This window comes from Phalacrocorax carbo, chromosome 27, assembly GCF_963921805.1.
Source record: "Phalacrocorax carbo chromosome 27, bPhaCar2.1, whole genome shotgun sequence".
NCBI lineage: Eukaryota > Metazoa > Chordata > Aves > Suliformes > Phalacrocoracidae > Phalacrocorax > Phalacrocorax carbo.
The window spans coordinates 2,162,884-2,190,586 of record NC_087539.1 but is presented as its reverse complement, the minus strand read 5'-3'; the positions used below and the strand labels follow the sequence as shown (position 1 = coordinate 2,190,586).

General features: G+C 51.5%; 1 protein-coding gene across 4 annotated transcripts in view; it reads right to left on the bottom strand.

Annotated features, from left to right (window-relative positions):
- LOC104050286 (cyclic AMP-dependent transcription factor ATF-7) overlaps positions 1-27,703 on the bottom strand; it is a 70,186-nt gene that overhangs the window by 9,611 nt on the left and 32,872 nt on the right. For 2 of the 4 annotated variants that reach the window (XM_064474404.1, XM_064474405.1), the window contains 8 exons: positions 13,895-13,991; positions 10,618-10,736; positions 7,830-7,964; positions 7,034-7,200; positions 4,342-4,441; positions 3,024-3,137; positions 1,741-1,887; positions 219-416 (listed from right to left, as the gene is read on the bottom strand). In XM_064474404.1, the coding sequence (XP_064330474.1) occupies positions 219-416; positions 1,741-1,887; positions 3,024-3,137; positions 4,342-4,441; positions 7,034-7,200; positions 7,830-7,964; positions 10,618-10,736; positions 13,895-13,991 (1,077 nt within the window). Of the gene's footprint in view, positions 1-218; positions 417-1,740; positions 1,888-3,023; positions 3,138-4,341; positions 4,442-7,033; positions 7,201-7,829; positions 7,965-10,617; positions 10,737-13,894; positions 13,992-18,696; positions 18,899-27,703 lie in introns of all 4 variants that reach the window. The other 2 variants (XM_064474403.1, XM_064474406.1) reach the window with 2 other exon arrangements.

Sequence of the window (27,703 nt, the reverse complement as noted above, 5' to 3'; positions counted from 1 at the left end):
AACAAGAGCACTGAGGTGCTCTTCCCCCATGGCCTGCTCAAGGCAGAGGGTGAGGATGGAAAGCAGGGAGTGAAGTCTAGGCAGAGGCAGCAATCCTGCTCCAGACAGCAGCAACCAAATGCATGTTGTCTCTGCAGCACGGGGAAGATGTTCCCTCCGGAGCGACGGTCCTAACGCTGGCAAAGGGCTGTGCTCAGCCTCCACGGTTACATACTCACGCTCAGCTGGATGTTCTGGGTCGTGAGCTCCTCGGCTTTCTTTTCCAAGGAGGACACCCAGAGCTTGCGTTTCTGACGGCAGCGGGACGCCGCGGCCCGGTTCCGCTCCAGGAACCGCTGCCGACGCTCGTCCGGGTCTTCGTCAACCGTGCGTCTCCGTCGCCCGCCGGTGCTGGGGGTGGGCTGGGCAGGGGAAACCTGGAGATGGGGCAAGTGAAAGAGAGACACTGAAAAGAAGCTCTGGTGCAGGCAGGCACACCGGCGTAACCGAGGCTTGGCAGAGGAGCTGCCAGCCCTTGTGGCTGAGGCACAAAGGGATTTGCTTTTGCAGAGCAGCCAGAGCTGCACGCCGCGGGGATGGACCGAGGGGCGGCCCTGGCTGCCGCGGGGGAGCTGGGGGATAAAGCCCCTTTCACGGGCGTTTCTGGCAGCCCTTCCTCAGCGGAGTCTGAAGTGCCCTGCAAACTTAAGGTGTGAATCCACATGGACTCTCAGAGATCCCGAACCTGGTGAACGTGTGAATGTCAGGGGAATTAGTTAAATCCCAAACTCCTACTGTCAGCTAATGGCATGTAGCTGACAGCAGAAGTTTCCTCCCCTCCGTGACGAGAAGCTAATGTGGTAAATGACCACGGGCAGCGCAGAGAAAACAGCCTTCCTTTTAATTTCACTTAAGAGACTTTAAAAGGCACTTCACACTGCAATGACTTAGGAGATTCCCACACAGCCAGCGACCAGTATCAGCTGTCGGAGGGTAACTTCCAGCTGCAGGGCTACGAGCGCTTGATCCCGCTCTGAGGCGCGCAACCGCGCACGGTCAAAGCGTCGTCTCCGTTTGGGTTCAGTGACTCACTCGCGGAGCACAAATTACAGTTTTTGAGTGGGTCATTTGCTTTAAAAATTAATTTGGGTTAAGTTTTCCCTGAATGTCTTCAGCTGAACAGGCTCTCAGAGGCAACGGGTACAAAAAGATTTCATAATGCTGTACATTTTCTGGTTTTATTTCAGGAGAACAAAGGAAAAGTCAGCGAGGGCAAACAGTCCTGCAGACACAGCCTTGCCAGCGCTTCTGCGAGGGCTCTGTAATTACACCGCCACAATCGGGGAGTGCAGTTACACTTCGGTACTCGCTGTCAGGCAGCATATGGATATTAAACTTTTGGAAGCCTATCTAACTGACGGAGCAGGTGGTGATCCTGATGGAAGGCTGGCATTTGGTTAGCTGGCAGGAGCCAGTGGAGTTGATTGCCTAAGAGGGGAGCATTTAACCCCAGTAATTGAGCAGGAAGAAGAGAGCAAAATATTCTTTCGGAACTCCAGACCTTGTCAAGCAAATTAACATGTTGCTGAAGTTTTCTGCCTGGTGGTGGTTGAGAACGTTAGTGCTGAAGCGGCACTGAAAAAACAAGGTTCTTAACCCATTCTGCAAACCAGGAAGCTGCAAGATTTTCCTCCCCTTTCCCTGAAGCCCAGAAACCCGCAGCACCTCCAGCCCAGCCTCGCGGGCTAAGCAGCGGCAAACCTGTGGCTGAGCTGGGGAAGGGGCGTCAGGGTGCTGGACAAGTATCTGACTCTGCTCTGGACGTGCGGTCACCATCGTGCTGGCTGAGCCCACCACCAGATTGCTCCCATTCAGTGAGGAAGATGCCGTCAAGCTGGCCTTCAGCCGCTGTTGAGGGAGAAAAAGGGACGTCAGCGGACCTGTTCTCCACGCTGTTAAGGCTTTAACCAGCTCCTCTATCATCCAAGAAGCCAGGCCACGGGGGAATGGGCTCTTCAGGGACTGCGGCTGATTCAAATCCAACCGAAAGCCATCACCATCTGGCCTACCCAAAGACAGACAGCGGCTTCCAACTTAGGCTCAAGCGGACAGGTGTCCGCGTCCCAGAATTGCTACTGCAACTGGCACCGATCCGCTCCCCAGCTGGCAGGCTCCGCAGAAAGACCACGGACTGAACAGCCTGCGGAGCCCAACCATCCTAGAGCACCCACAGAGGGGTCCTTCTGGGGTGGAGAAGGATCTACGTGTGATCAACACCATGCCTTGCAAGTTCCTTCTCTGGGCAGCCAGACACAGGCCAGCGGGGCAGGATGGCTGTTTCATGCCTCAAGGTTTAAGATCTCTCAGCTCACTTGTAGCTCTGGTCTGCCCATGAGCCCTGCAGACACCCAAACAGGGCGCAGCGCGGGCAGCGACAACGCACCCGCAAGGGCGAGCAGCACCGCTCTAAGAGGTGGGTTTGCAAACGCCTCCACCCCGTCTCAGCCAAAAAAAGAGGGGGTTTCGCTGTTTTTTGTTCGCAAGCTTAGGTTTGCTTCCTGCCCCTCTGCCTGCAACCTAGTTTTGAGCCACGAAGAACCAGGAGAGGAAAATTCTTTTGTACACTTTTAGAGAGGTCTACATGAAAACCATTACCAGGATCCTTAGATTACAGCACAACATCTCTTCTGTTGGCTCTGCCTTTCTCAAGCCCACCTCCAACCCATCTGTTACCTTGGAACTAGAAGCACCAGCTTTACAAAACAGCCGTGTTTAGGATGGGGCTGAGGTTTGTCTTGACAATAGCATGCCTGCTCTGCCTGCCAGAGCCGCAGCGCTGATTAGTCTAATATTCCTGGTGGCATTTGTAACACCTGCTCTCGGCGCGGGGAGGCACAGCGCAGGATTTTGGGGAAGCAGCAGCTCTTTGCGAAGGCTGCAGGGAAAAAGCCTCCAGACGGAGCCTCTTCTGGAGGAGCTAGCGAAGAGTTAGGGACAACACCGTGGACGTGACACCCTCCCCGGCATGTATTTGGACCCCTTACCATTTTGGTTTCGGAGTGCACTGGAAGTCCTGATGGTGAAATGGATCCGCTGCTGTTGATGGGTGGCCCAGGAATACCGGGAATGTTCGGCACCATGGACATTGGCCGAGCCAGCTATCGGGGAGGAAGCAACGCATGGGTTTTGGAAGCTGAGGTGCTTTCGCAAGCGCGCTCCGCGAAGCAGCTCTGTAATAATTCCCCGACCAAGCACATTTATAAATCTTGACAAACGTTTAACTACTGCCATCAATAATGTCTGCTGTCACTGAAGGCCAGCAGCCACTCCTTTGGTGGCCACGGTGACTGTTTCGGAATCACCCAGCCATACCAGCCTAGCGCTGAGGACAGGGAGGAGGGCAGCCCTAAAGCCTCCCTCCCTCCCAGAGGGATTTTCCCCACCAGTTCAGCAGAGCAGATGGAGAGGGAGGGTATGAGATCCCTTCTGGTTCTATGCCCAGCTCTCTTGCACAACTGCCGCAACACCAAGGGTAAGTCCTCCTGAACACGGAGAGGTTTCTCCCTCACCGAAGAGGGGGAAACCCAGAATTTGTGCTTGCATTTATAAGCCACTCAGGTATGCTGTTGCAAAGCACTACCAACGCAAGTTGTATTTCAAAAGATCAGGAAGGTGCGAAGATATTTCCGTGCCCACAAGCTACGCCGAGCTGCCTGCGGCCTGCCTACTTTGACGTCAACGTTCCTGTTACCTGAGGCAGAAGGTTTTGGCCATTACTCACTCAAAACCCAAAAGACACGCCCAGCAGGACAGACAGGATTCACACAGGCTGCTCGGTCGGAAGCTGAAGCGCTCGGAAGATGTACAAGCCACCCACCAGGCAAATCTGCTCGTGAGTTCTGCACCACGGAAAATTATCCGTATGCAAAAAGCACAACCCGCAAGGCTGATATTCCAACAGCTCTTTAGCACACTGGTGAGGTTAGGGTGGCTTTTCCTGGACTGCAAAGACCAACATGTTCTCTGCAAGCTCGAATGGTTTCAATTGAGGCACGCTGTTCCAAATGGAAGCAGCTAATCAGGGATCCTACAGTTCCCAGCCCTGGATCAATGGCATGAGCCATCTGTCCAGGCAAGGCTTTGTTTTTTTCCAGACTTATTGCCCTCTAGTGTGATCGACACGTTATTACTACCTTGCCAAAGCTGGGCCCCCTCCTCCTCCTCCTCTTCCAGTCATATCTTGCACAGAGGGGGAGATACATTTTAATTTTTTACAAAATGGAAGTGTCTGCATATATTTGGCAGGGGAAAAACACTGTCCCCTCCTCTGCCGCGCCGAGCTGTGTTGGAAGTTTCTCTCACCGATATAACAGAAGGCATCTGTACGGGAGGGCCTGGGAGGACGGGCATAGTCTGTCCGTTTGCAAGCTGCACGACAAGTGGAAGGGAACCTGTGGGAGACCTGGAGAAAAAACAATTCAAGTTCTCATGAATTATTTCAAGTTTATGCGGTCCCAGCAGCCCCTTGAGCTCAAGGGCAGAAGCACGAATTAATTCTGGTTAGTGGATTTGGGCTCATTTTCCCATTTCTGAAGGGGATGTTCCAAACGGGTGGGTGCAAAGCCCAGCTGAGCACGGCCTAAGGTAACTCAGCCTCCCACACGCTCAGTGCACGGCAGCCAGCGTGGGCCAACGTCACGCCGAAGCGACCCAAGCTGCCGCTCCTCGCCCGGGGCTGGCAGCGATGCTGATGGCCAGCGTTACGGTGTGCCCTGGTTAACTCCTGGGTGTACAGCGGCTGGCCAAAATGCCACGGCTGCCGAAGCCCCGAGGCACGACGCCCACCTGAACGGACACAAAAGGACATCCGGGGGTTGCTGCAAATCCTCCTCGGGGAGATTCAAAGTGCCCGCCCAGGCTGAGCCTGGCTCCAGGCAGATGGGGGATCTGGGCAGCTGCTCCTGCCTACCAGTAACTCCTTGGCCTGTCAGCCACGTCTGCTGGGCTCCCGCAAGGATTTAGCTCTCCGTTAACAAGCGCTTCTGACTCTGACTCCAGAGAAAACCTCCTAAATATGGAGTCGATGCAGGGCTGGCTCATGTCTGCCCAGACAATGGCTCTGGGAGACGGGAATGGCCCCATTCACTGCAGGCTGGGGGAGGAGGCGATCAAGGCAGAGCCTAATTGTGACAAATTAAAAATACCAAGAACTTTTTCCATTGTGGATCACTTTGCAGCATTTCTGCGAGGCGGCGTTTCTGCGTGCGGTGACAAACAGGCACGCACGCCCCTGCCTCCATTTTAGAGCGTCACGAACCTCACCATGCTCCAGCTCTGACCCTCCAGACTCAGCCTTTCTAGGAGAGCAGAGGAAAAGCTGGAGCTGATCCGTTCTGGCTGATGGGGAGAGGAAGGAAACCGTCTCTGCCAGCAAGGGCTGATCTCCTGCTCCTCCTCAGCTCGTGACAGCACAGCAGGGAGCCGAATGGAGGCAGAGACGAACCGGGAAGAGAACAGCAGAGCTGCTGGGAGCCTGACTTTGGGGGAGGGAGAAAAAAATTTGCTGCTGCCTCCTCTGCCAAGCCCAGGGACAACGCTGGGCTGCCGGGATCCTCGGAGGAAGCCGCACTGGCATGGAGTAATGGCAGGGTGGGGAGAAGCAGGGGATGAGGGTCAGAGGGGGGAGTTCATCGTGCCAATAACTCAGGCTGGAATTTTTAAGACTGCCTTGGGAACGCGAATGCTCGACTCTCATTCATTTCTATTGGGCATCCCAAATCCTCCAGGCTGCTTTGAAAATCCCAGCCTAACAAGCCAAGTTACAGGGAGGTCACAGCCTCCCCTCCATCTCTGTCACGCTGACAACCCCACCACATCTGCAGTGGCCCTAACACAGGGACCCTCGTTAAAGCTGCAGCCCAACCTCTCCGTAGAGCGCGTTCTACACCCTAGGAGGGATCTACCCCCGGGGGCTGCAGAGGGCACATAACAGTGTATTGAAGCCTGGCTTACTCCAGTTCTGATTTTTCATGCCTTGGAGCATGAAGGGACTCGGTTCCAAACAGCCCCGCAAGTCTCCGCGTGTGTGGGGCTCCAGAAGGACTATAATGCCCTTTCAAAACCCCAGGACAATCACTTAACCCCTTAATGCCTCAAGACAGGATTTAAAACTTTCCGTCAGGAAGTCTGGATTGATGGTGCCAGAGGGTCAAAGCAAAAACACACACAAAAATATGAACTGACAGCCGAAAAGAATGGCCTGGTTAATGTAAGGAGCCAGCCTCAAACAAGGGTAATTAGAAAGAGGCCAGGATCACAGCAAAAAAGAAGCATCCTGACACCAAAGAATAGAAGTGGGGCTAAATATACGTCTCCTGAGGGCTCATTGTAATGCGTTTCCTGCATCCTTCAGGCTCCTTCCTTTTATGTGCAGGGCCAGAGCTACCTAACAGCGTGGCAGGCTCATAACCGCCGCAGCGAGTGCTCTGGAGCCTCCGATCCAGATTGTTAAAGGGGCAAAAAGGAGCAGGTCATTAGATCTGCTGAAACAAACAGCTCCCGAGGCAGAAGCTGACCATGAAAGAGGCCAGCAGGTTGCAGAAGAGGTTACACTTCAGAGGCAACAGCTGTCTAAGAAAATCCCAAAGCCATTAAAGATCCAGACAATTTCCTACCGTCGGTTTAGCTGAGCTCTCTCCACCACATCAGGCTGCAAAAGCAACTTGGGAGTCCCCAGTCAGGCCACGCTCCCATCGTAGACAGCGAGTGTCATGTCAGTGTGTTTGGGGATTGGGTTTAATTTCTCCCCGCGGTGAGTTTTGCCTCGTTTCGTTACACTACGACAATTAGTTCCTGCTTTCTGCACTTACACCCCATTCTGCTTTTGTAGACAGTGCTGCAACGAGGCCCTTATGCCCAAGCAGCCGCAGCCGGAATCGCGGCACCTCAGTTGTTCTGACAATCAAGGAACTTATTTAGGTACCTAATTACTGCCCAGGAAGCCTGACGGTATTGGAGAAAAACCTCAGCGCATGTGTTCCTCCTCCGCACTTACCCGAGCTGTCTGTTGGAAGGGGGAGCCTGGGTAATGACAGAGGTTGGGGAAGGCAGCGTAGGGTGGAGCGGGTCATAACCCAAGTGTAGTGGCAGCGAGCCTGGACGCACGATGGTTGGAGTAGGCGTAGAAATGATTACAGGCTTGGAGGTGATCTCCTGAAGAGGCTCAACAGACAAAAGGAGACACGCTGTTACTTACTAGCTTCATAATCACCTGGCTGTCTCTTCCTTCTGACGGCTTAAAAGCCATTTAGTGAAAATTAAGGCACCTTCACCACCGAAACTGAGGCACAGAGGGGAGCGACTTACCCAAAGCCACACTGATTTGGTGTCAGTGCAGGGAACGGGGCACAGAAATTCAGACTCCCGCTGCCTGCAGCAGCCGCTGGGAAATAACGCCCCTCTCCGAATCACCGCTCCAGCCCCAGCTCGAGTGGGAAGTTATTCAGATGGAGACCGTGTCACCTGGACTAGTCTGCTCTGATTCAGCAGCCAGGCCCTCCAGGACACAGGGAGCCGGTCTCGGAGAAGCTGCGTTACTTGTTTGGCACTTTTGCCCTGCCAGAAAAGCATTCCCAGAGCGAACAGCGAGGCTTTCTGCGTTAGCCAAATCCATGTGGAGACTTAAGGGCAGCAAACGTGTATTTTAGCGATCAAGTTTTTCTCTTTTTTTCTAAAATGAGGGGAACCTCACAAGCCCAAATCAGGCCTTGGCACTCAAGTGGAGAAAAAGCTTGTTCTCATCCAGAGAAGAGAGACCAACATCTCCGCGGGGCATGGACGGGGAGACCTACCTTCTCCTTGTTCTGGGGTGACTGCGGGTTAGATGCAGGGCTGTCCGGCGGCGAAGAGTCCACCTCCACCGGCTCTTCCTCCTTTATCTTGATGTCTGGGGTGGAGGGCAGAGACATGTCCAGGGCTCCGGCACTCTACAGGAAAACCAGCCACGGATTGAAAGGACAATTAGCTCATATTGTTTGTGAAACATTCGGCTGCTCCCAGAGGAAGAGCTACAGCTCTGAGCTCTTGCCAAATTATTATTATTTATTTGTACTGAAGTAGCATCTGGGAGCCCGAGGCAGAGAGCGGTGCCGTGCCGCGCCGGCCCCGTCCAAACAGAGACAGAGGCCTAGGAAAGACGGTCTCTGCCCCAGATGGCACCATTTTGTGGTTTCTCAGTAACACACACACACAATTCTTTCCATGGGTTAGTCCTTTTTTTTTTTTTTTTTCATAAAAGGGCTCTGCTAAGGAGAACAGGTAACAAAGCCAAATGCCTGCGAGTTACAGAAGGCACTTTCATTCACAGAAGAGCTGTAAAGCATTGTATAAATCAGCCTGAATTATTTTATTACCCGATTATCAAAAGCAAACAAAGAGCCATGCAAGTTATTAAATATCTATGAGCGCCCCATTAAAATAAAACCCAACCATATGCCTGAACCTGGCAACTTGCCACCACCCTGGGTTCCAGCAGTGCCACGTGCCCCATTTTAACCAGTTAATGACTTACTGGGGATGGGAAAAAAGGCAGGGTGACAAGAAGGGAGGGGGACTAAACTGTGCGGCCCCCTCTCCCCTCCCCAGGCCTGGAGGAAGAGAAGACCTGGGAGAAGATGGCGTACAGGAGCACCGGAGGAGCACGCAACGGAGCGAGACTCCAACTGCAGGATGCTGCATTCAATTGGGCTCCAACAGACCTTGCAAATCACCCGGTCCCTCCCTCCCTCCCTCCGTCCGGGGCAGGAGAAAGTCTCCCTAAATCAGTCCTGATGGCTGTTTGTCCGACCTGCTCTCCCTCCCTCCACAATCAATCCCAGCACTTTCCTTCACTCGCCCAACTGCTGACAGTTTGTCCTAGCATCTAACCTAAACCTCCTCCTCTGCTGCATTTTAAAGCCTCTCAAGGGAGGGAAAATTGCGGCAAAAGGGTAAATCCGGGCATCTACGGATGCTCTCGCTGCTCTCGAGTGGGGTGCGGCTCCAGCGCCTCCGCTCTGCACTGATTTACGCAGGAGCTTTGCTTGCAGTGCGTGCAGTAACCATTTACCTGCCCTCTTAAGCAGAGATGTTGCACTGGGAATCACAAAGAAGAAGGGATTAACATGCAGGAAAGTTTCAAACCACTTAAAGCGCCTCCAGGGAAGCTCCTGCTGTGCCGATGTTTTTAATTAACATGCTGGTGTCGAGACCACCCTTGGAACTGGAGGACAAAACACAACAGCGGCAACTGGGCTCAGTGCGGCCAAATGTTGAAAGCATCTCAGAAATGCAGCAGGCAGCTCTGGCCGGGTTCGGTGAGTGACAAGCCATCTGGGCCCAGGGAGCTCGCCTGTGCCGAGATTTTCTAGGCGGGATAATGCTTTCCCTAACGCCTGAAGCCAACCCAAGCTTCACGCCACCCCGTTTCGCCTGCCTGCCGGCAGAAATATTTAGACTGCAGTCATCCTAAAGCAAAAAAATGAAAACATCGAACAGCCTAAGGATCTTAGCTGCGGCTATTAGGTAGCGCAGCCCAAGAGATGGGTGGTCTTACATATAAAACAACTGGCTAGACTGTGGGCTGCTCAACCATTTATATGTGAAACCACAAACGAAAAGCTACCTTCTCCCAGCGCTCGGGGTCTGGGCTGCAGAGAACAAAAGGCAGGGAATTCAGAGCATAAAATGCCACGCAGCCCCGACAAGGGCCTGCAGCATACCAATGAGAGAGATCAATTTATGCTTTAAAGAGCCCTGTTATTAGGAGAGCGGGTGAAAGACAGTTTTCAGTTTTAATTCTGAATTCCTCCGTTCCCCATCTCGGTGAAGATTTACGCGGCTGCGCTCCTGCAGTTTATTTCCGAGCAGCGCCGCTGACTGTGAGCGTATGTACATACATATATCAATTTAGTAAATGTATGTGCCAGTCTAAGAGCCCAATACGCATCTGCTGCTCCTCAGAGCCTGGAAAAGGAGGGGGGGAGAAACGTCCTTAATTAGCTGCTATCTGACAAGATCCCGTTGTCCTTCAGACCCTTGCGCTCCTGAGGTTGGCAGGGGCAGCCTGAATCGATACCGCTTGCATATGAGGGAGCTCTTTGTTAGAAAAAGCCTCACTCCTCCATGGAGCCCCTCTCCCTATTTGCATGTGCCACGGCACCGTTCAAACGCTAAAGGCACACGGCTGAGCTCGGTCCCTTCCCTGCCCATTAAGGATCTGGATCCCCAAGGAGGCTCTGAGTGAATTTTTGCTCAGATCCTGAGCACTTAACAGAGTCCTGCTCTTTTCCTGCATCTCCTTCCCAAGGTGCGAGGTATTTTGGGTACTGCTTTTTTTTTTTTTTTTTTTTTGAATTGAAAAGCCAAAGGAATAATAAACCATTAAAATCCGCTCTCACCAGGCCTCGGATTGCAGGATAGCCAGCCAAAGTCACCCGAGTTAAAAAAATAAAGTCCCATGTAAGCCAGCATATTAAATCTGAGACCACACTTAGTTACCCTACAACATATGCCTTTCATCAGAACAGCACCGTCCCCCCTCCAGCCCCCACAATATGCACCCGGCTCAGTTTTACGGCAACAGTGGCCTTTGCCTCTTGCCTTTTTCTCATCATCCTCCGCGGCTTTCTTGAACTCGTGCTCAAAGGAGCTGGCCAGTTCATTGAAGAGTCCCACTTCTTCGCAGTTCTTCAAGAACCTAGTTGGGGTCGGAGTCTGATCTGTTTGGGTTGTAACACCAAGCACCGGTTAAAGAGAGGCTAGAGAATTCATTTTAACCACCTTAGTCCTCTCCGGGGACCCCTAGCAAATGCAGCCTCTGGTTTGTGAAAGTCTGGATGCTTTTCTGCTAAGGTGTGTGTCGTGTTTGCAAAGCAAGTGACAGTTCAGAAAGGGGAAAAGAATTTCGTGTCGATTTTGTTTCTCTGCTAGATGCTGTTTAAGAAAAAAAATAATCATTGCAGCGAGAGGCGTGCAGTGATCTCTGTGAAACTCCTACCTTTGGGTCGTGTCCTGTCCCTCCCACCCCAGGGTTTTGCTTGTCCTCGTCTGAATTGCTGCTGCAAGGAAGGAAAATAGCGGGGTTTGATCTCCCTGTGACGGCAGATCTTAAAAATATGGAGTGATGAGAGGGGGAAACAGCTGATCGGAGCAGCTCCACCGCTGATGTGGAATAGAGCTGGGCAGAGTTGCTTCCCGCCCTGTGCCGGCTCCGCACATTAATGCGCATCCTAGGACAGACAGCTATGTGGGAGTGCTAATAATTACCACCACTGTCCAAAGCAATCCCTCTGGGGCCCGTTTTCCACCATATTAACACGTTGAGTCATGATCTCTCTGGCCATCACCCAGGCTATAAAGCAGAAAGAAATCTCCCCGCTCCCAGCGAGCCTCGTTTTTCTGCGTGACGTTAGGTCAGGAGTCCAGGTACTAGCGGGAGCCCGGCACGAGCACATTACGCCGAAAGAATCCATCTGGCAGAAAACTACATAGATTTTTAAGCACAAAGGGGATCCCTGGGATAGTTTAGCCTGACCTCCTGCATAAAACCTCGGCTGTTTGGCACGGATGCTTCCCGTCTGAGCGCAGTAGCTACGCTCGAGCTGAAGTGTCTACGGAAAACATCCCATTTGATTTCAAACCGGCCAGCGGTGGAGAGTCTCCCACAGCCTTCGGGAAGCAACCCCAGCGGTAACTTCGCCTTGCTGTCACAGAACTACGCTTTGTTTCCAGCCTGACTTCAAACCCTACCTCCTGGTTTTGTTAATAAAGCAAAGGCCTCCTCTAAGCACACTTTGGTTCCCCTCAAATCTCTCTTCATTAAACCAAGAAACTTTGTCAACCAAAGGTCTCGGCAGGAGGCTGTTTTTCCTGTGCTTTAACGGCTCTCAGGGCTCTTTTCGGACCATTCCCCATTTAGCAATGTCCTTCCGAGCCGCGCACGCCAGCCCGGGGCCCAAATCTCCAGCAGAAGTTTTCACAATGCCACAAAGCAAAGCCATATAACCCTCTCTCGTTCTACCCTTCCCCAATTCGTACCTCCAGGAATTGCAGCAGCTCTTCCACCCACAGCATCACCCCAGAAGTGCGCGCTCCCATTTAAATAAGCCCCTCTGCCGCCAGCTGTAACCGGCGGAGAGAGAACAATTCTTTACAACTCTCTTTAGCTTAACCATGGAGTTACGGCAAGGGATGCACGCCGAATCCTCCTGCTCATTAACACACGGGCTGCTGCCCTGGACTCAGCACAAAGCAAGAGGGAGGGAGAGAACAAGAGAAAACCCAGAGACAAAATGGTGGCTTAAAAAAAAAAATGAAAGGACATTAGGAATGTAGGGCAATAACACCCTAGATCTCACTGCTCAAAGCCAGCGTGCTTTATAGCCCTCACAAACCCCCCGGCAGCTCTATCTGCCATCAAGATCTCAGCCAGGGAAAGCTTCTGTTAAACAGGCCGGTCTTGCACTGACCACAGCTAAATACGTTTGGGGTTTTTTTTCCCTTTGTGGTTACCCACCAAGCACCAGCCCAGAGATGCTGGGAGAGGGGGCCAGACCCACCCTCGCTGCTGTTCCTTGTGCTAAAACTGAAGCGTTTCGTCCCAGCCGCGGTTTCACCCATGAGAGTTTGTGTGCAGGAGGAGCATACACCTCTGGGAGCTGCGAAGATGACGGCCTTGAATGCTGCATCCCCGTTAGAGCAGGTGGGACTGTGGCTGGAGATGGGACCGTACCCCATCTCTGCTCCCCCATCACCACCTGACCAGGTTTATCAAGCAAAACCTAACCCTCCCGCTCTGCACCCTCTTTAGAAAGGGGGTGAACTGAAGGAAAAAAGACCTTTAGGAATCTGAAGTTTCCTTCAGCCCCTACCCCAGATTCTTCGCCATCAAATCCCATTAGCCTGATCCCATTTGAAATGAATTCTCCCTCTAGGAGCCTGTTTCGTCTCTGCGAGCCCTCCCCCGGGAGAAGCTTTCTGCCCTTCCAGCGAAGGCTGTGTGAGCTCCCTTACGATCCTACCCACGGCTATAATTAACTTGAAGGCTTTAAGAAACCAACTGAATTGCTATTTCCTGCTTCAACAGCAAATTGGGGCTGGAGATGAACCTGGGAAGAGGGTGCCAGGCTCTTGAGCAGACGCTTCGTTTCCCCTTATGAACCCTCAAGGCTTCAGAAAGCATTTCCTCCTCATTCCTTGTTCTCAGCAACAGCCTTTTCATCCAGCGGTAACACAAACCTCACGCCCTTTTAAGAAGCCCGAACGAAAGGGGAGTGACAAGGCAGGAGAGTTATCTGTAACCGGCAATGATCTGCTGCCAGACAACAATATACATGGGTTTTTTTTTTTCCCCCCAATCTTATAAAGGCTGCATTGACCGTGTGCTGCCAGAGTGCCTCATTTGGGCTCTGTAAATGCACTCTCGGCAGTAGCCAGTGCACTCGATGGCGTTTTAATTTATTAACTGCTAGCCTAAACGCTCAAGAAAATTGACACCTGGGCTGAGGAGAGGAAGCTGGGTTTGTCAGATTTTGTTCATCGTCCTCAAAGCACACGCAGAAACGTTGAAAGACCTTTTGTCCATAAATCTTCCAGTCTTAATAAAAAGGGTGAGAGCTAAAAAAAAAAACAACCACCAAACCCAAACCCACCCCCCGCCGCCAAAACCTGATACTACCATAAAAAAAAAGAAAAAAAAAAAAAAAGAAACTTGGAAGCCTCTGGCTTTCCTTTCCTCCTGATTAAATGCAGATCACAAGAGCTTTTTATGGGAGGTAGAGACGTTTTTCAGTGCATCTGGTCCCCGGTATTAATCTTGCAGTCATGCTGTATTAATGTGCACCGTTTTCAGAGCTGGCCTGGATTGAACGCCACATACCTGCTATGATGACTGAGTCAGTTCGAGCAGGGCCGAATTTCAATGTCATCTCATGCTTGTGTTTATGAACCGCCAGGTGGTCCTCGTTTGTAAACCTCTGAAATGAAACAATTTAGAAAATCGTGAATAAATGCATTTTGTGTTTTACGGGTACATCCTGCAGCAGGGTGGGGGAGAGAGAGCCGCCCGGAGAGCAACTGTAACACAATCGCTGCCGAGCGTTAAGCAAAACCAGAGCGGGACAGATTGTTTGAGAAGCGGTGTGTGAACACATTGCTCCAAATGAAAAAGCCATTACGCGGGGCTTCTAGGGAACGGGGGACAAATATTTTTAATAATCTATTATTTTTTTTTCTAAGCGGCAGAGCCACACGGTGGCTGCAACCGATCTAAGAAATGCAAATCCGCCCCGCGGCTCGGTGAGATGCGCCGCTTTATTGCTGGCTAATGGAGGGATGAATTAGGTGCTGTTAGAGGTCAGGCAACTTTTTTTGGATGGCGTACGACAGAGCTGGCACCCGCCCGGCAATTCAGGCCGTGGCTTTATGGAGCAGGATGCAGGCGGCTGCCCCGATCGATGCCCCTGCCCGGGGCTCTTTGCGATGGCACAGAGCAGCCCGAAGCACGGCTGCCGTTGAACCTGGAGGGGACGCGTTTCACGTGCCGTAAAGACGCTGTCTGAAATTGCACTTAGGGGAGAACAGCAGGATAAAAAAACCCGCCCGTGATGGCTTTAGGGATGTGCTGGGTGAGGGGGGAGCTCGCATCCACCCTGCGAGGCCGGGCTGGGTGCGCAGGCAAAGGGCAGCATCGCCCGCTGCGGGGCTGCTCTGAACGGCTGCGCCAGCCCCGAACATCGAGACTGAGGAAAAGGGGGGGAGAGGCAGGGACGGGGTTAAAGCAAATAATCATAAAGACCCGAGGATGGATTGCGCCTCTCCTAATAGACTGCGACAAACCAGGAGGCTGAGGGCACTGCATGGGCCGTACTGCAGGATTTTTATGCATCCAGGAGCCGCACAGCATCGGGCTTGTTGTTTCTAGAAAGAGCTGCTGCTGGCAGCAAAGGATTTCTACCCTTTTCCCCTTCCTTTTTTCTCTCTCTTTAAACCAACCAACAAACCAACCAACCCAAAGCCACCTGTTTCTGCGAATTAGCTTGCGCGTGACACCCCGGGTTCGCCTCACTCTTTCCGATGCTTATTTACGACTCAGTTTTTTTTTTAATCGAGCAAAGTTGCCTTTTCCAGGCTGGAAGCTGCGGCGGCGCCTTCCCGGGAGCCGTGCGGCAGGGGGGACGTTAGCAGAGGCAAGGGACAGCGCTGCCGAGACAACGGGCGCATCCGCACGCGTCCCATCCATCTTCCCCTTTGGTGCAATAACAAGTGTATCAGGCAAAGCGTCCTTCAAAGACGTTTGTAATCGCACGGTGCTTTCTGATGGTGGCTCGGAACTGGGGCTCATATTAAAAGAAATTAGAGCTGGTGGGTCCTAACACGCTTGCAGGGAAAAAAGCAAAGAGGTTTTTGCCCGCGTAACTCCGGGCAAGCACACCCCGGCTTTCCCAGCCGCTGCTCCCCCGATCGGGTCCGTAACTGAACCTGAAATAGAATTTCTCAACGGTTTTGCTGAAGACACACGTGTTCTCAGTTTCTTTCCTCCCCACAGCTTCTGAAACCCTCAGCTCTGCTCCAGCCCAAACGTGACTCATTCCCAAACAGCGTTACAAATCTCGGCGATGCCAAAACGCCACCGAACAAAGGAGAAGCGAACGAACCGCCGCCGTTTTCTGAGGGAGACAAAATTTGCAGCGTCGTTTTGCACCGCACCATAAAGCGCTCGCGGAAGGGGGGACCAGGGAGAAAGGGTGGGCACTGACACTTTGTCATCTTTTTGGCCCAAAACCACCCTGGCTTTTAACGTACTTGGCTGCCAACCCCGCTCGCCCCTCGCGACGCGGTGATGAGCCGTTAGCGGAAGAAAATAGGTGGGTTACGGTAAGCAGAGAAAAATAAATCAGGTTTTTTTGTGAGGGCAGAGGAACAGCCGGTTTCAGATGAATATTTAGCAGGCAGGCGGCCGCTGCTCCAGCGGTGTCTCGAAATATTAAACACACAGAGACAGGGGAAAAAAGGAAAAGGAAGAAAATTCCCAATTCTCTGACTCTGTTGTGCACTGGGTAAAGAAACGGGAGATTTTTAGGTCAATGGGGGAAGCAGCGAGAGGACGAAGTAGGGAATGGGGTCACATTTCTCTCCCCTCCACACTCTCCCCACCAGCCCCGGCTCCACGAGGGGCATGTTTCAGCCCAGCCTCAGTACCTCTGAATTTATTTTAATCTTTCATTTTGCTCCATCGCAGGATTTTTTTTTTTTTAACCTTTTTTTTTTTTTCTAGGGCAATTTTCCTGCTTTCGGTGTGCGTTACAGCTCTATTTAACATCTTTATGTGGTCTCACTAGCTTGGGAGCTCTCTCTTTCTCTGCACAGAAATGCTCACAGACACAATATATCTTTCTACATACATTTCCAAACGCCGAAACCTGGAGGCTGAGTCTGGCACTTCAGTTCTAAATCATGTCATTTTACACAGAGAAGAAAGCAGGGGGGGAGAAAGGGGGAAGAGTTGGGGGGGGGGAAATCGAATGAGTTAAAGCCACAGCACTGGCTTTAATATTTAATCTCCTTCCATCAGCAGCTGACATATAGCAGTGTTATTTCAGCCTGCTATTTTGCGGGTGTCTGAATTAAAAAGAAGACGTAGACTGTAAACTCTTTGGGGCGAGGGACAGGCGCTGGGATAACGCCGCTGCCTCGGCGCCGCAAATCGGCGGCGACCCTTCGTGCTGCAACGGCCAAGGGCTGCGTAAAATCAGAGTTTCAACACCGCACGCAGCCCCAATTCCTGCTTTTCTCTGCCCCCACCATGGCCCTACGGCTGCCTTTGGTGCAGGGGCCGGAGCAGGAGGCTGGCATTTGGGGTTTGGGTAAGCACAGGGCTGCGTTTATTTACCCCAGAGATGGTAGCAGCTTTTTGGAGAAAACACATTTGAGGCAGACTGAGGCTGGCCAGTCTGCATTCTTTACTCAACAGGCTGTGACAGCTCGATGAATAAATGTGTTCATTTCAAAAAAATCTTTATTTAATAGGACACAATACTTCCAGCTGGACCAACGAGCCATCTCCATTAGAGCAAGAGCCAGAGAATAAATGCAGTAGGCTGAAGCCTGGATCTTTAGTCAGAAGGAGATTTTTCCATCGGTTTAATAAGCACTACGTGAAAAACAAGGGGTTGCTCGTTTTTTTTCCTTGCTTTTGTAAAGCCTCCACAATTGCATTTGATGCAAAAGGAGGGTCAGGCGAGCACCAAACCCACCCCATCCAACCCTCCGGCCGTGCAGGAGCCCAGGCGCTCGCTGGCTCTCCCAGCAGCTCCAGCGCACAAGCTGCATGGCTATTTTTTAACCTTGACAGTAATTTTCAGAGAACATAAACACCGGCTGCGCACCGAGCCAGTCGCCTGGCCAAAATTCAGTTTTAATATAGACCAAGTGGAGGCTGCAACAGCACAAACTCTTCCATGGGCACACGCGTGTAAAAAGGAGGCTCTACCTTGCCGAAAACCCTGACCTGAAAGGGGTGAGGAGCCAAACCTGCCTCCATCAAGCTCATCACATGGCTGAATTAATAAGCTGCCATTAATAAGGGGAAGCCAAAATGCTGCTCCAGCCTTAACTCCAGCACAGCGGTGTGTTATTCTGCCCACAGACACCATGATAGGGTTGAAACACCTGGACACCAGGGGAAACAAAAGAAATCAGCACGTGTCTCGCAACTGCAGCGCTAGAGGTAAATGACTGCACTAAGCGCTCTGGCGCGGATAAGCCGAGCTCAAAGTCACCGACTGTAAAAGGAGCCACAACAGGTTTCACTCCCAAAGTCCTCCTGGTTGCTGCGATGCCCTAGAGCGAGCGATCGCGGTGCGATCAGCCCAGGACGAGGGGGCTGGGCGATGTCCTGAGGTCTGCCTTGCTCTCCTGGCACCCATCTCCTTCGTTTGGGGACCTCCCGGCAGGCAGGACACACACACGAGCCTGGAGACAGCAGCGTGCGGAGAGCAAGGCTAAGGCCATGGGGAGGTGGTGGACCTCCTGCACGCATCCCAGCCCACCCAGCGTCCGACGCAGCACATCCTCCCCGCACTTCCCGGCTGCGGCAGACTCGCTGCCTACGCCCCCGTCCATACATCTCGCCGTGACAGGGCTCAGATGGATTTCTGGCTGCGTGGCAGGCTGGATAGATATTCCCCGTTCACTCGGCACAACTGCAGAGGTAACTAATGCAGGGTCACGGATGCCCCCAAGGGCTGGGTGCCCAAAGGTTAGCTGTTACGGCTGTGAGTGATGTGACCCCCAAGTTCTTGTGCAGATCTGGGCTCCATCTCACCCATTTCCCATCTGAGCAATGACAACGATAATTCCCTCCCTTGCAGAGAGGCTGTAAGTATTAATTCGCTAATGTGCATAAAGTGCCCCGATACTGGAGTGATTCATAGATTTTAAAGGCCGGGGGGACCATTACAATTATCTGCCCGGGACCACGTGAATCCCCAGATGAGCCCATTTCCATAGGAAAGGAGGTGTCATGAGACGACGTGGAGTTAACGCCGCAAAGACTTGTTGGTTTGAAAGAATGCAACAATAGCACGGCCAAATTGTCTTATTTTCACACTTACGAGAGGCGACACGCAAAGATTTCGGACCCGTTTCCTCTCGGAGGGTTCCCCGTAAGGCAGTGCTCACCGGGCCAGGTTTCAGAAGAGCTCGGAGCCCAGTTGCTCCCATTGGAAAGCTCGTGGCTACGCTTTCAAAAGCAGCCAAGGCACCGAGTCCGTGCAGCTCGAAGGTGGCCGCAGCAGCTGTGGTTACCGAGCGCTTCTGGAAAGCTGGTTTCAGTGGCAGCATCCTTCCGCTAGAGGAGGGAAGAGACAGCACCTCTGCGAGCCTGAGCGAGGATAAATGAGAAGAAGAGTGAAGGTTTATGAGTGATCAGCTCAAGAACAAAAAAGAACCAGAGTGTGTATCGCACGTATAGGTATTCAAAGAGCTCTGCGGCTCCTGCTCGAGCACAAAGGCTTCTGCAGGCGGGGGAGCGGCTGCTCGGTCGGCTGCAAGCACAGCACAGGCTTTTACTGAGAACAACCCTGAGCCAAGGTCATTTCACCCCAGCCCACGCAGGGGAGAAACTAAAACCTGAAAAAGGGGTGAGAGGCAATATCCACGACCGCGCTGCCGCAGCGGGGCCATCGCGTTGCAGCAGGATGCTCGCTGCAAAATGTTCGGGCGCTACGTGCCCGCTGCCCTTCCTGAGTTGGAGGTGGCAGGAAAAGCTTATTTCTACTCAACTTGAGTCCTATGAACATCAGGAAGGTCACAGTCAGCTCAGTCACTTTGGGGAGGAGCGGGCTTGGATGCGTGTTGTGCAATGCCCCCCTGCAGCTGCCCCCACCACCACTAAAACTGCATCGAGATTAAACCTTGAAATGTTAGTTTTGGCTCAGGCAACTCCAGGGACCCATGTGGCTATGTCTTTTACTTTAAAAATCCGCTTACATCCTGCCTTGTGATTAATTCACGTTCCTTTCCTTGCATTAAAAAAAAAAAAAAAGCAGAGAAAGAACAAGAATAATAATCAGAAACTCCAGCCTGTTCACAGGCAGCATTCGGTGCTGGTGTTAGGAAGCCACGACCGAAGAGACAGAAAGCCCTTTACCAAGCACTTTGTTTGGGATTAATATTGTGCAAACCACGAAAAAATTAGCCTTTTTTTCCTTTCTTTCTCTTAGAGAGGACCATCTACCTTCAGAATTTGTTTTTCGGGGGGACTGTGTGTTTTATTTTTAAGGTAGTTATCACAGATCGGCGCTGCACAGCAGCATCTTCTCTGTGTCATATAACCTGCCCTCTAACTGCAGACGGCTCCACATCAGGCTTCTCCCACCGAGGGAGAGCAGTGGCAGGGTTAAGATGCCAACATGTGACATGGGATGCTTTGGTTTCCCCGAGATCAGCACCTGGGAGGTCACAGGTGAGCTGTGTTTTTTATAAAGCAGTGAGGGCCAGGCTGGAGGGAGCGGATTTTTATGGGCAGTTTTTATTTGGCTCCTACCAAATCACTGGCAATTAGTGCTGAGATACTCCGGTTGCTCCACAAACTTCCCTGTAATTTAAACAAAGAGTTAACCAGGTTCTGGAGCCCGACCCATCCCGTTCCTCCTTGGCCAGAAGGGCAGAGCATTTAACTCAGAGTAGGTAAATAATTTAATTTACATTTCTATAGCTTCACTTATCCCAGAGGGCTTCTCATACACATGCCCCTCCACTGAAATGCAGGTGTTTCAGCAGGGGGGAAGGCAGCAACCATCTGGCCTACAGCACACCATGTAGCAGTGAGGAGGGAAGCATTCGGCCAAGGACATACGGGGCAAAGTCTTTAATAAACTCTGCATTCAACTTTTCTTTTTTTTTTTTTTAATTTTAATAAAGACACATATGGTAGACACAACCTCTCCTTTATCTCTAGTGCACCTAAGTTGAGCATCAGCACATTTGGGTGGAGACAAAAAACAACTGCCAACCCTCCGGAGCAGCCAGCAGCTGACCTGCTCGGCCAGGAAGGCATCCATCCCAGCTGGATTTAACCTGGGTTGGACAGCGGGAGCTTTAGCTATCAAACCCAACCCTCCAGCTACTGAGGAATTTCTCTGCAGCACACCAAAGGACCATGAACCAACCTTCTCTCCTTTTAAAAAGGGGCATATGTAGAAAAATAGCAGATGGCTGAGGTGGTTTATGGAGCACCTGGGAAGAAAGCAGCCCCTTGTTTTGCTCAAAGTCCACCCGGTCCCACAGACGAGGAGCCCTCCGTGCCTCGTAGGCACGGCTCCCCTGGGCATGGCCGCTGGAATTACAGCCCTAAGCTGGGAAGATCAGGCTCCTAAATCTCCAAGGGGTCCTACACTACGTGAGAACAGGCAGGATTTTCTAAGACACCGATAACCCTCCTCCTCTGCTCCTGCGATGCTCGAGGGGGACGGACACCTTGAGGAGTCACAGTCCGCTCCTCCCCAGCTCTCTGCCCGCAGGCATCGGCTGCTCCATCCCGCCGGCAGCCGATCTCTGCAGCCAGACGCAGAGGAGCGATGCGGGGACCTGCCCACAGTCACACAAAGCCTGCGGCGCACGGCTAGAACCTGGAAATGCAATAATTATTTACTTCCACACGGTGGAGCATTTTTAGCCTTGTTTCGATAAAAGTGAAGGTTATTAAAATACATGTATTAATTACCGCTGCCACATAACTTAAGAGGAGAGGCACAGCGGTAATTAACGGAGGTGAGCGAGGGGGTGGAGTTGCAGAGCGTCAGCGACTCCACAGCTTGTGCCTATGGATACGCGCCTGCCCCATGGGAACCCCCAGATAGCTCCAGTGTGGATGTGAATCATTATTACGTCCCCGGCTCGAATCCCAGCAGCACCACAGGTTTTCAGTGTGACCTTGGGCAAGCCATCAATTCTTCCCCTACCTACCAGACAGAGCAAATAAAAAGGGAAAAGGCACCATACTTCACGAGGGCGTTAGGAGAGGAAGCCGACCGCGCATGCAAGTACCAGGAGCCATGTGAGAAGCACTGCAAAAAAAAAAAAAGAAATATTAACAAAGGCAATTACAGCTGTGTTTCCCTAACCGTATTTCAAGCGTGGGCGCTCGGTGATTCATTAGGAGCTCAGCATCTCTTCCCGTCACAAGAGCCGGGGAATAGAGAGCAAGGAAAACGGGCAGAGGCACGGCGGAGGGCAGGGAGCTCAGGCTAAGTGAAATTCCTGCCCTGCCCTACCGCAGAGAGCGGCTGGGGCTGAGCAGTTTAGGAAGTTATGTGGCATTAAGGGAGGAAAGGGGTGAATTACGCAGCCGCGCTGTTGTGTTATTCATGGGGCCCTGCCCTCCTGCAACGCGGAGAAAGAATCGTGAGCCCCTGGTGCTGGTGATAGAGAAGAAAGGGTCAAAAAAGAGGAAAAAAAAAAAAAACCCCGAATACCCCCCTAAAGACTTCAGATCTACCACAGAAACCCAATCTGGGCTCCTGCCTTTCCCTGCAAGCCTCTGCTGTTTACTAAATGAGTCACCCTTCCTGCCTTGAACGCTCCACAGCTCCTGAATGAATAATCTGGGAGCAAAGACTTTCTCGGCAAACAAACAGCATCGGCAGCAAGTCCCGCGCGACGCATGCATGCGAGAGATAATTTATAGAGTGAAAAGAAAAGAATAACAGGAAACTCCTTCTCTGCATACCCCAAGAAACAAGAATGTATGTGTAAAAATAATTAAATCTGAACTGGAGTCGATTAATTTGTCTACAGGGCTGAGGATTTGTGCTTTGGGAGGCTGCATGGGGATCTTAAAAAGTCTCTGGACGGTGGCCAAGTCTATCAATACCGCACGGGCGAGGAGAGGCTTTGGCAGCAGGTGCCGGAGCACATGCAGCTCCGGCAGCGCCGCGGTACGAGCTGCTCCGGCTTCCCCGCTCCCTGCCAAGCCATACATCGCAGCCGAGTGCTCGGCGTCAGTGGAAACGCAGAACCCTTAATCCCGGGGTGACAACGGGGAGCCTTGCAGCCTGCACGTCCCCTGCACCTGGCAGGGACGCTGCGACGCTCCCCCAGCAAGGCAGCGCTATTGGCACCGGGGAGGCGAGCTCTGAAATGTAGGTAAAGGGAAACCGAGTAGTTTGAGACAGCAGAACTGAGCCAAAACCAGGACTCAGATATCTCTCTTGGACCTGAGATACCCAACGCAGTTGTGTCTGAGCAAGGGTCTGCGGTCGGGTCCTCTGGCAGCAGGACAGCGCTGCAGGGAGCTGCCATGCCCGCGCGTGGGCCAGTGATATCTCCCTTTCTGTACTTACCCTGGGAAGAGCCTAAGAGAAAGCTGTGCTGGGAAAGCAGGACTCCAGCAGCGGGCTCTGCTCCGGACAGCCAGACCCTCAACTCCAATCCAACCCCCTTACGGTCATTTCCAAAGAAACTTCTCCGCTGAGGGAGTGGACGTTAAATTTGGTCTCATCCGAGAGGTTTGGTGGTTATCCTCTCGGAAGATGCCTTGCACCAGGCTAACATGATCCTCTCCGATGCACTATTGTTTCAGGGCTACAAGAAAGCCAATCCTAAAAAAAAAAAGTTAGCTCCAATGGAAAAAAGCACTCATTGTGCCAGTACGCTGCAGCTTGAAAAAGTCGACGTGACTCAGCCTTGACCTTTGAACAACACTACAATTAGAAAAAAGGATGCCATGGTCCCCATTCAGTCTTTTAATGCACTGGAAGGTTGATTTCCTTCAATTCATTTGCAATATTGAGTATGTGCCCACCCATTCATGGTGTGCTGAGCCTCTCCTTCCAGGCTTTAGTGCCTGAGAAAAGGGGTGGGTTTTGTGGACCTGAGCTAGGACCTCTCCTGCGGAAGCTCCGACAGCAACAGTCTGGAGAGGGCATCATGTCAAATGAAGACAGAATTCAAGTGGCTTAGAGGCTTGGGGTTTTTTCCCCTGTAACGTTGGCGCTCGCTAGTTAGAGGACAGAACCTGTAAGGAAATGTAGAGCCACGTAACCAGAGGCGCATGCGCATGACTTAAATACACTCACGCAGCCTAAGAACAGGAAGGGGTAGTTATTGAGGGTGGTAGATGGGGATCATCGAGTGGAGAGGGACAAAATGCAGGAGGCAAATTGAGGTTTATGGATTCTTGGTCGCCTTGAGAAGAGACTGGGGCTTTTTGGAAACAAGCTGTAGAAACCAGAGGGGTTTGGCCCCCTTCGCCTATGCTGAGAGGTACGAGCGCTCTGCAGAAGCTCAGCGGAGACAGCTTCGGCCACCTCCGATTTCCACGTATGTCCCCGTGCAAGATGTGAAAGCAGAGACCGAGGAATTCACCAAACCCCCGCAGCGACTCCCATCAGGCTGCAGCCGGTCCTGCCCTCACATCCCTTCCATCCATCCATAACCACAGAGCTCCCAGATCTTATCCGAGGGCATGATTTCCCCCCACGACTAACCCATTCTGTAGCTCCCTTCATCTTCGTTATTCCAAGGAGCTTTCCCAGCACCAATCTCACCAACACCGCTTACAGAAACGCATCCTTTGTTCTCCTCCGCACCTTTCTCCCAGAGATTTTGGCCGACCTGCAGAGCCCCTTCATTCTTTTTCTGCCCCTGCTTTCCAGGCACAGACACAAAACTAAGTCCTGCATTTTAGATAGGCCATGATTGCCCATGATAAGTTGTCAGATGTCAGCGCACCACGATAATTAAGCTTTTAAAAGGAGATAGGCAGCAGCAGAAAAAAAAAATTCCGGGCGTTTGACTATTTTTGCCTCTTGGAAGAGCCACCTGTTTTATCGTAACAGGTAGATTTATGGGCATATTAACGCGGCGCTGCTGCTCCCACCCTGATGAGGTTCTCAGTGACCCTCTTCCCTTGAGATTTATGACTTCTCAGAGCAGACTATTGCAGAGGGGTCTAACTCCAAGCTCTTTGCCTGACTCCATCCTGCACCCAGAGTGCCGGGAGATCTCCCGTACTGAAGATCTGGATCCTTTTTTTTTTCCCACACCCCCCCCAAATCATCTGCAATCATTACACAACCGCACCGCCTTTCAAAAGGTGCCAAGTTTTCCCCAGCAAGTCAGGTCAGGCTTACGGGGAAGCAAATCTCCTCGCTCTTCCCGCATTCGTTTCCAAATGCCTCGCAACCCCTGCCATTACGGGAGGTTTCAGCTGTCTACACAACAGGATTACATTTGAGGAGCGCATTAGCGTGCTCCCAGCTCTCCGGCACTTGTCTGTGTACTTAGTGACCCGACAAAATCCCCAGCAAAAGCCTTTCTGCGTCTGAAGCGGACTCCCCAGCTGCAATTTGCACCAGCCCAGGGCTCCCGCTCGCATCTAATTGCCTCCTTAGCTGCTCCTGGCTAATGGTAAACCCTTTTAACATTACTTTCCACCTGCAGCCCTTAATAAAAATTAAGTGGATAAACTCTTAAGTGCAAGAAAAATCAGACGAGATAGAGCCAAGCATAACACAAGCAGCTTTCCCATAAGCTTTTCCCCACATTGTTTGATCTACAGCCCTCCTCCCCAGCCCCGTCTGCGCTCCCAGCCTCCCAAGCAGAGATTACCCCCGCTGAGGTGCCAACTGGGTGATGATTCAGCGATGTAGAAATATACAGCTGAGGTCACCAAAATCGCTTTACTCGCATCCTTAGGGTCTTAACAATTTTTCTGCCTACGTTATGGGCTGCAGATAATAAAATCTCACATGCAGTCAAAGCAAAATGCATTTAAATTTTCTTCTAAAGCTTACAAATGTTTGAGGTTTATAGCAAACATCACACAAGCCTCTTAAAAGGGAGACAAGCTAACACAGCAATTGCAAATTGCTTTTAATACCTAAAACGTGTGCAGGGAACACCTCCCCCAGCCACAGAAACAAAAGCTTGCGTTAATACCCCAGCGAGTAGGTGAATTAGCAGATTTTACAAGTGCAGAAGCCAGTATCAAGATGTCGACAGCGATGCTGTGCCACGAAGAGCTCACACCTTTATCTTCAGCGCTGCAAGCGTCTGGTAACACTGTGACTTTTGCAGGTGTCTGGGGTGGCAGAAGCAGCGGGGAAGGCACGAGCCTCGCAACAGAAAAAGCAAAGAAAAGAGCCAGCAAGATACACACGAGCAAGACATCAGTGGAATGCTCTGCTCCTCGCTTTTAAGTCTAGCTTGGATTGCTTAAAATCCAGTCCTTTGAATATTTATTCTTGTAAATGAGCTTTTTTGAGACTGAACCGCTTGTCTCCCAGTCTGAAGCCCACATTAAGGGGGTTTAAGCAGATAAACATGACAGGTGATGCTTTGAATTCCTGTCAATTATTCTAGTGACCATAAAACCCTGTCTATCCCCCAAAATAAACCCCGCTCCTCTGCCTAAAAGCAGCGACTGACACAGCTACAAGACACATTAACCATTTATAAATAACCTGAAGAAGTTAAGAAGCCAAAAATCTTTAATCGCCCCAAAGACAGACTGATTCGACATTTTGCAAGAACTTCATTTTATGAAATGGTTTAATTTAGCAGGCTTTATTGCTGAGATTAATTTATAGCTTGTTTTGCACTGCTGCAAAACTCTCCCACCCCATCCCCTACACACACACAATTCTTTATTGTCTAGATGTTTACTCTCAGGGGGAATTTTAGGACTTTAATGTTTTTATTGTTTTAATCCGGCATATAAAAAAATTATTTGAGCAAAACAGCTGGTACAAGTGCTTGGAAAGTAGCGGTGCAGTTTCTCAGCTTGCATCATTAAGCAGGTGTTAAATAAACACGATGCCACGCTCCTCCCGAGATTTACCACGGCAGGAGATTTGCAGGGGATCTTTTAAGAACGGCGGGGATGTTACCAAGCTGACAGCTCAGCCTCTCCTGCACGGACCTTCGCTTTTCTGCCAACACACCCAGGACCTGCTTTAGCCTAAATTCCTCCAGACAGCACCACTAACCCAGGGAAGGGGTGAACCATGGCAAAGAGCTAAAAATCCCCGCTTGCTACCTTCTGTACACAAAGGGGATTTCTGCAGATCGGCCACGTGCCCTCTTCTTTATGCGCAGAGGAGAAAAAGCCCAAAAGGTGCTTTTTTTCCTTCCACATGCCAGTCCTTTGTGCGGCTACAGCATCGCAATCCCCCAGCGGCAGGATAACGCCCAGCGAATCCATCAGGCCTTTACAAATCTCACAGTTCCACCCGTGTCAAAAGAGCTACTAGAAGTAAATGTATTTATTGTGAGCTTTTACACCTCGACCCAAGAACTGACTCTTTGAGGAAGGTTCTCATGCAAAGCAGCAACCACCGAGGGGAGAGAAATGTTAGCCAAAACCCCCTGAAGCTTAAAAAAAGGCATGAGTAGAAATCACTCCTATGAATAGCTCTGCTTTCATTCTCAGATCTCACATGAAATCTCTAGAAAGGACCCAAAATATTACGGCTTAAAGGGTTTTTTTCCACCCTGCTCTCCAGCAATGAGATGCTGCAGGGGGTTTCTCCCCACCAAGTGCATAAGGACACGGCACCTCCCGCTCGCCTGTGCTCCGGCATCGCCGCTACCGCCGCCGCCACGGAGAGCCGCATCGAGCGCCCGACGCGCTGCTCTGCGCCAGCAGCCGCCGGCCCGGCTGCCGCAGAGGGGCGGAGCGGCCTCCGCCATCCAACAAAGCCCGGCGAGCATCCTTGGGAGAAAAAGAGAGGATCTTAGCTGCCTTTCCAATTACCAGGAGCCATCTCTAGCTGCCTCGTCCTGTCTTTGCAAAGCTCAGTTGTGTTTATCTGGGATTAGAGAACTGAACAGGGGAAGCGGGCTCATGAAAGAAAAAAAATCCCCCGGTTATTTAGATTTTGAAATAAAACCAGGTCACAGGCTTGTTGGTTACTAATAACTCCGTCCAGGGTTTAAGGAGCATAAGGAAAACACGCCTGTCTTTCTCCTTGCGACCCAGCGCAGCAGCCTCAGCATGGTTTTTGCTGGGGAAGGAGATGGAAATCCCAGGCAGAGCCCCCCCTACTCGATTTTTGTCCGTAGGCGACAACTTGCCTGGATTTTATGCAAGGAATTTACAGAAAACTCCTGCAGACTCAGGCACCTATTTTTAAATTAAACGTATCCATGACAGCATGATATCGAGGCCTTTGTCAAAGCTACG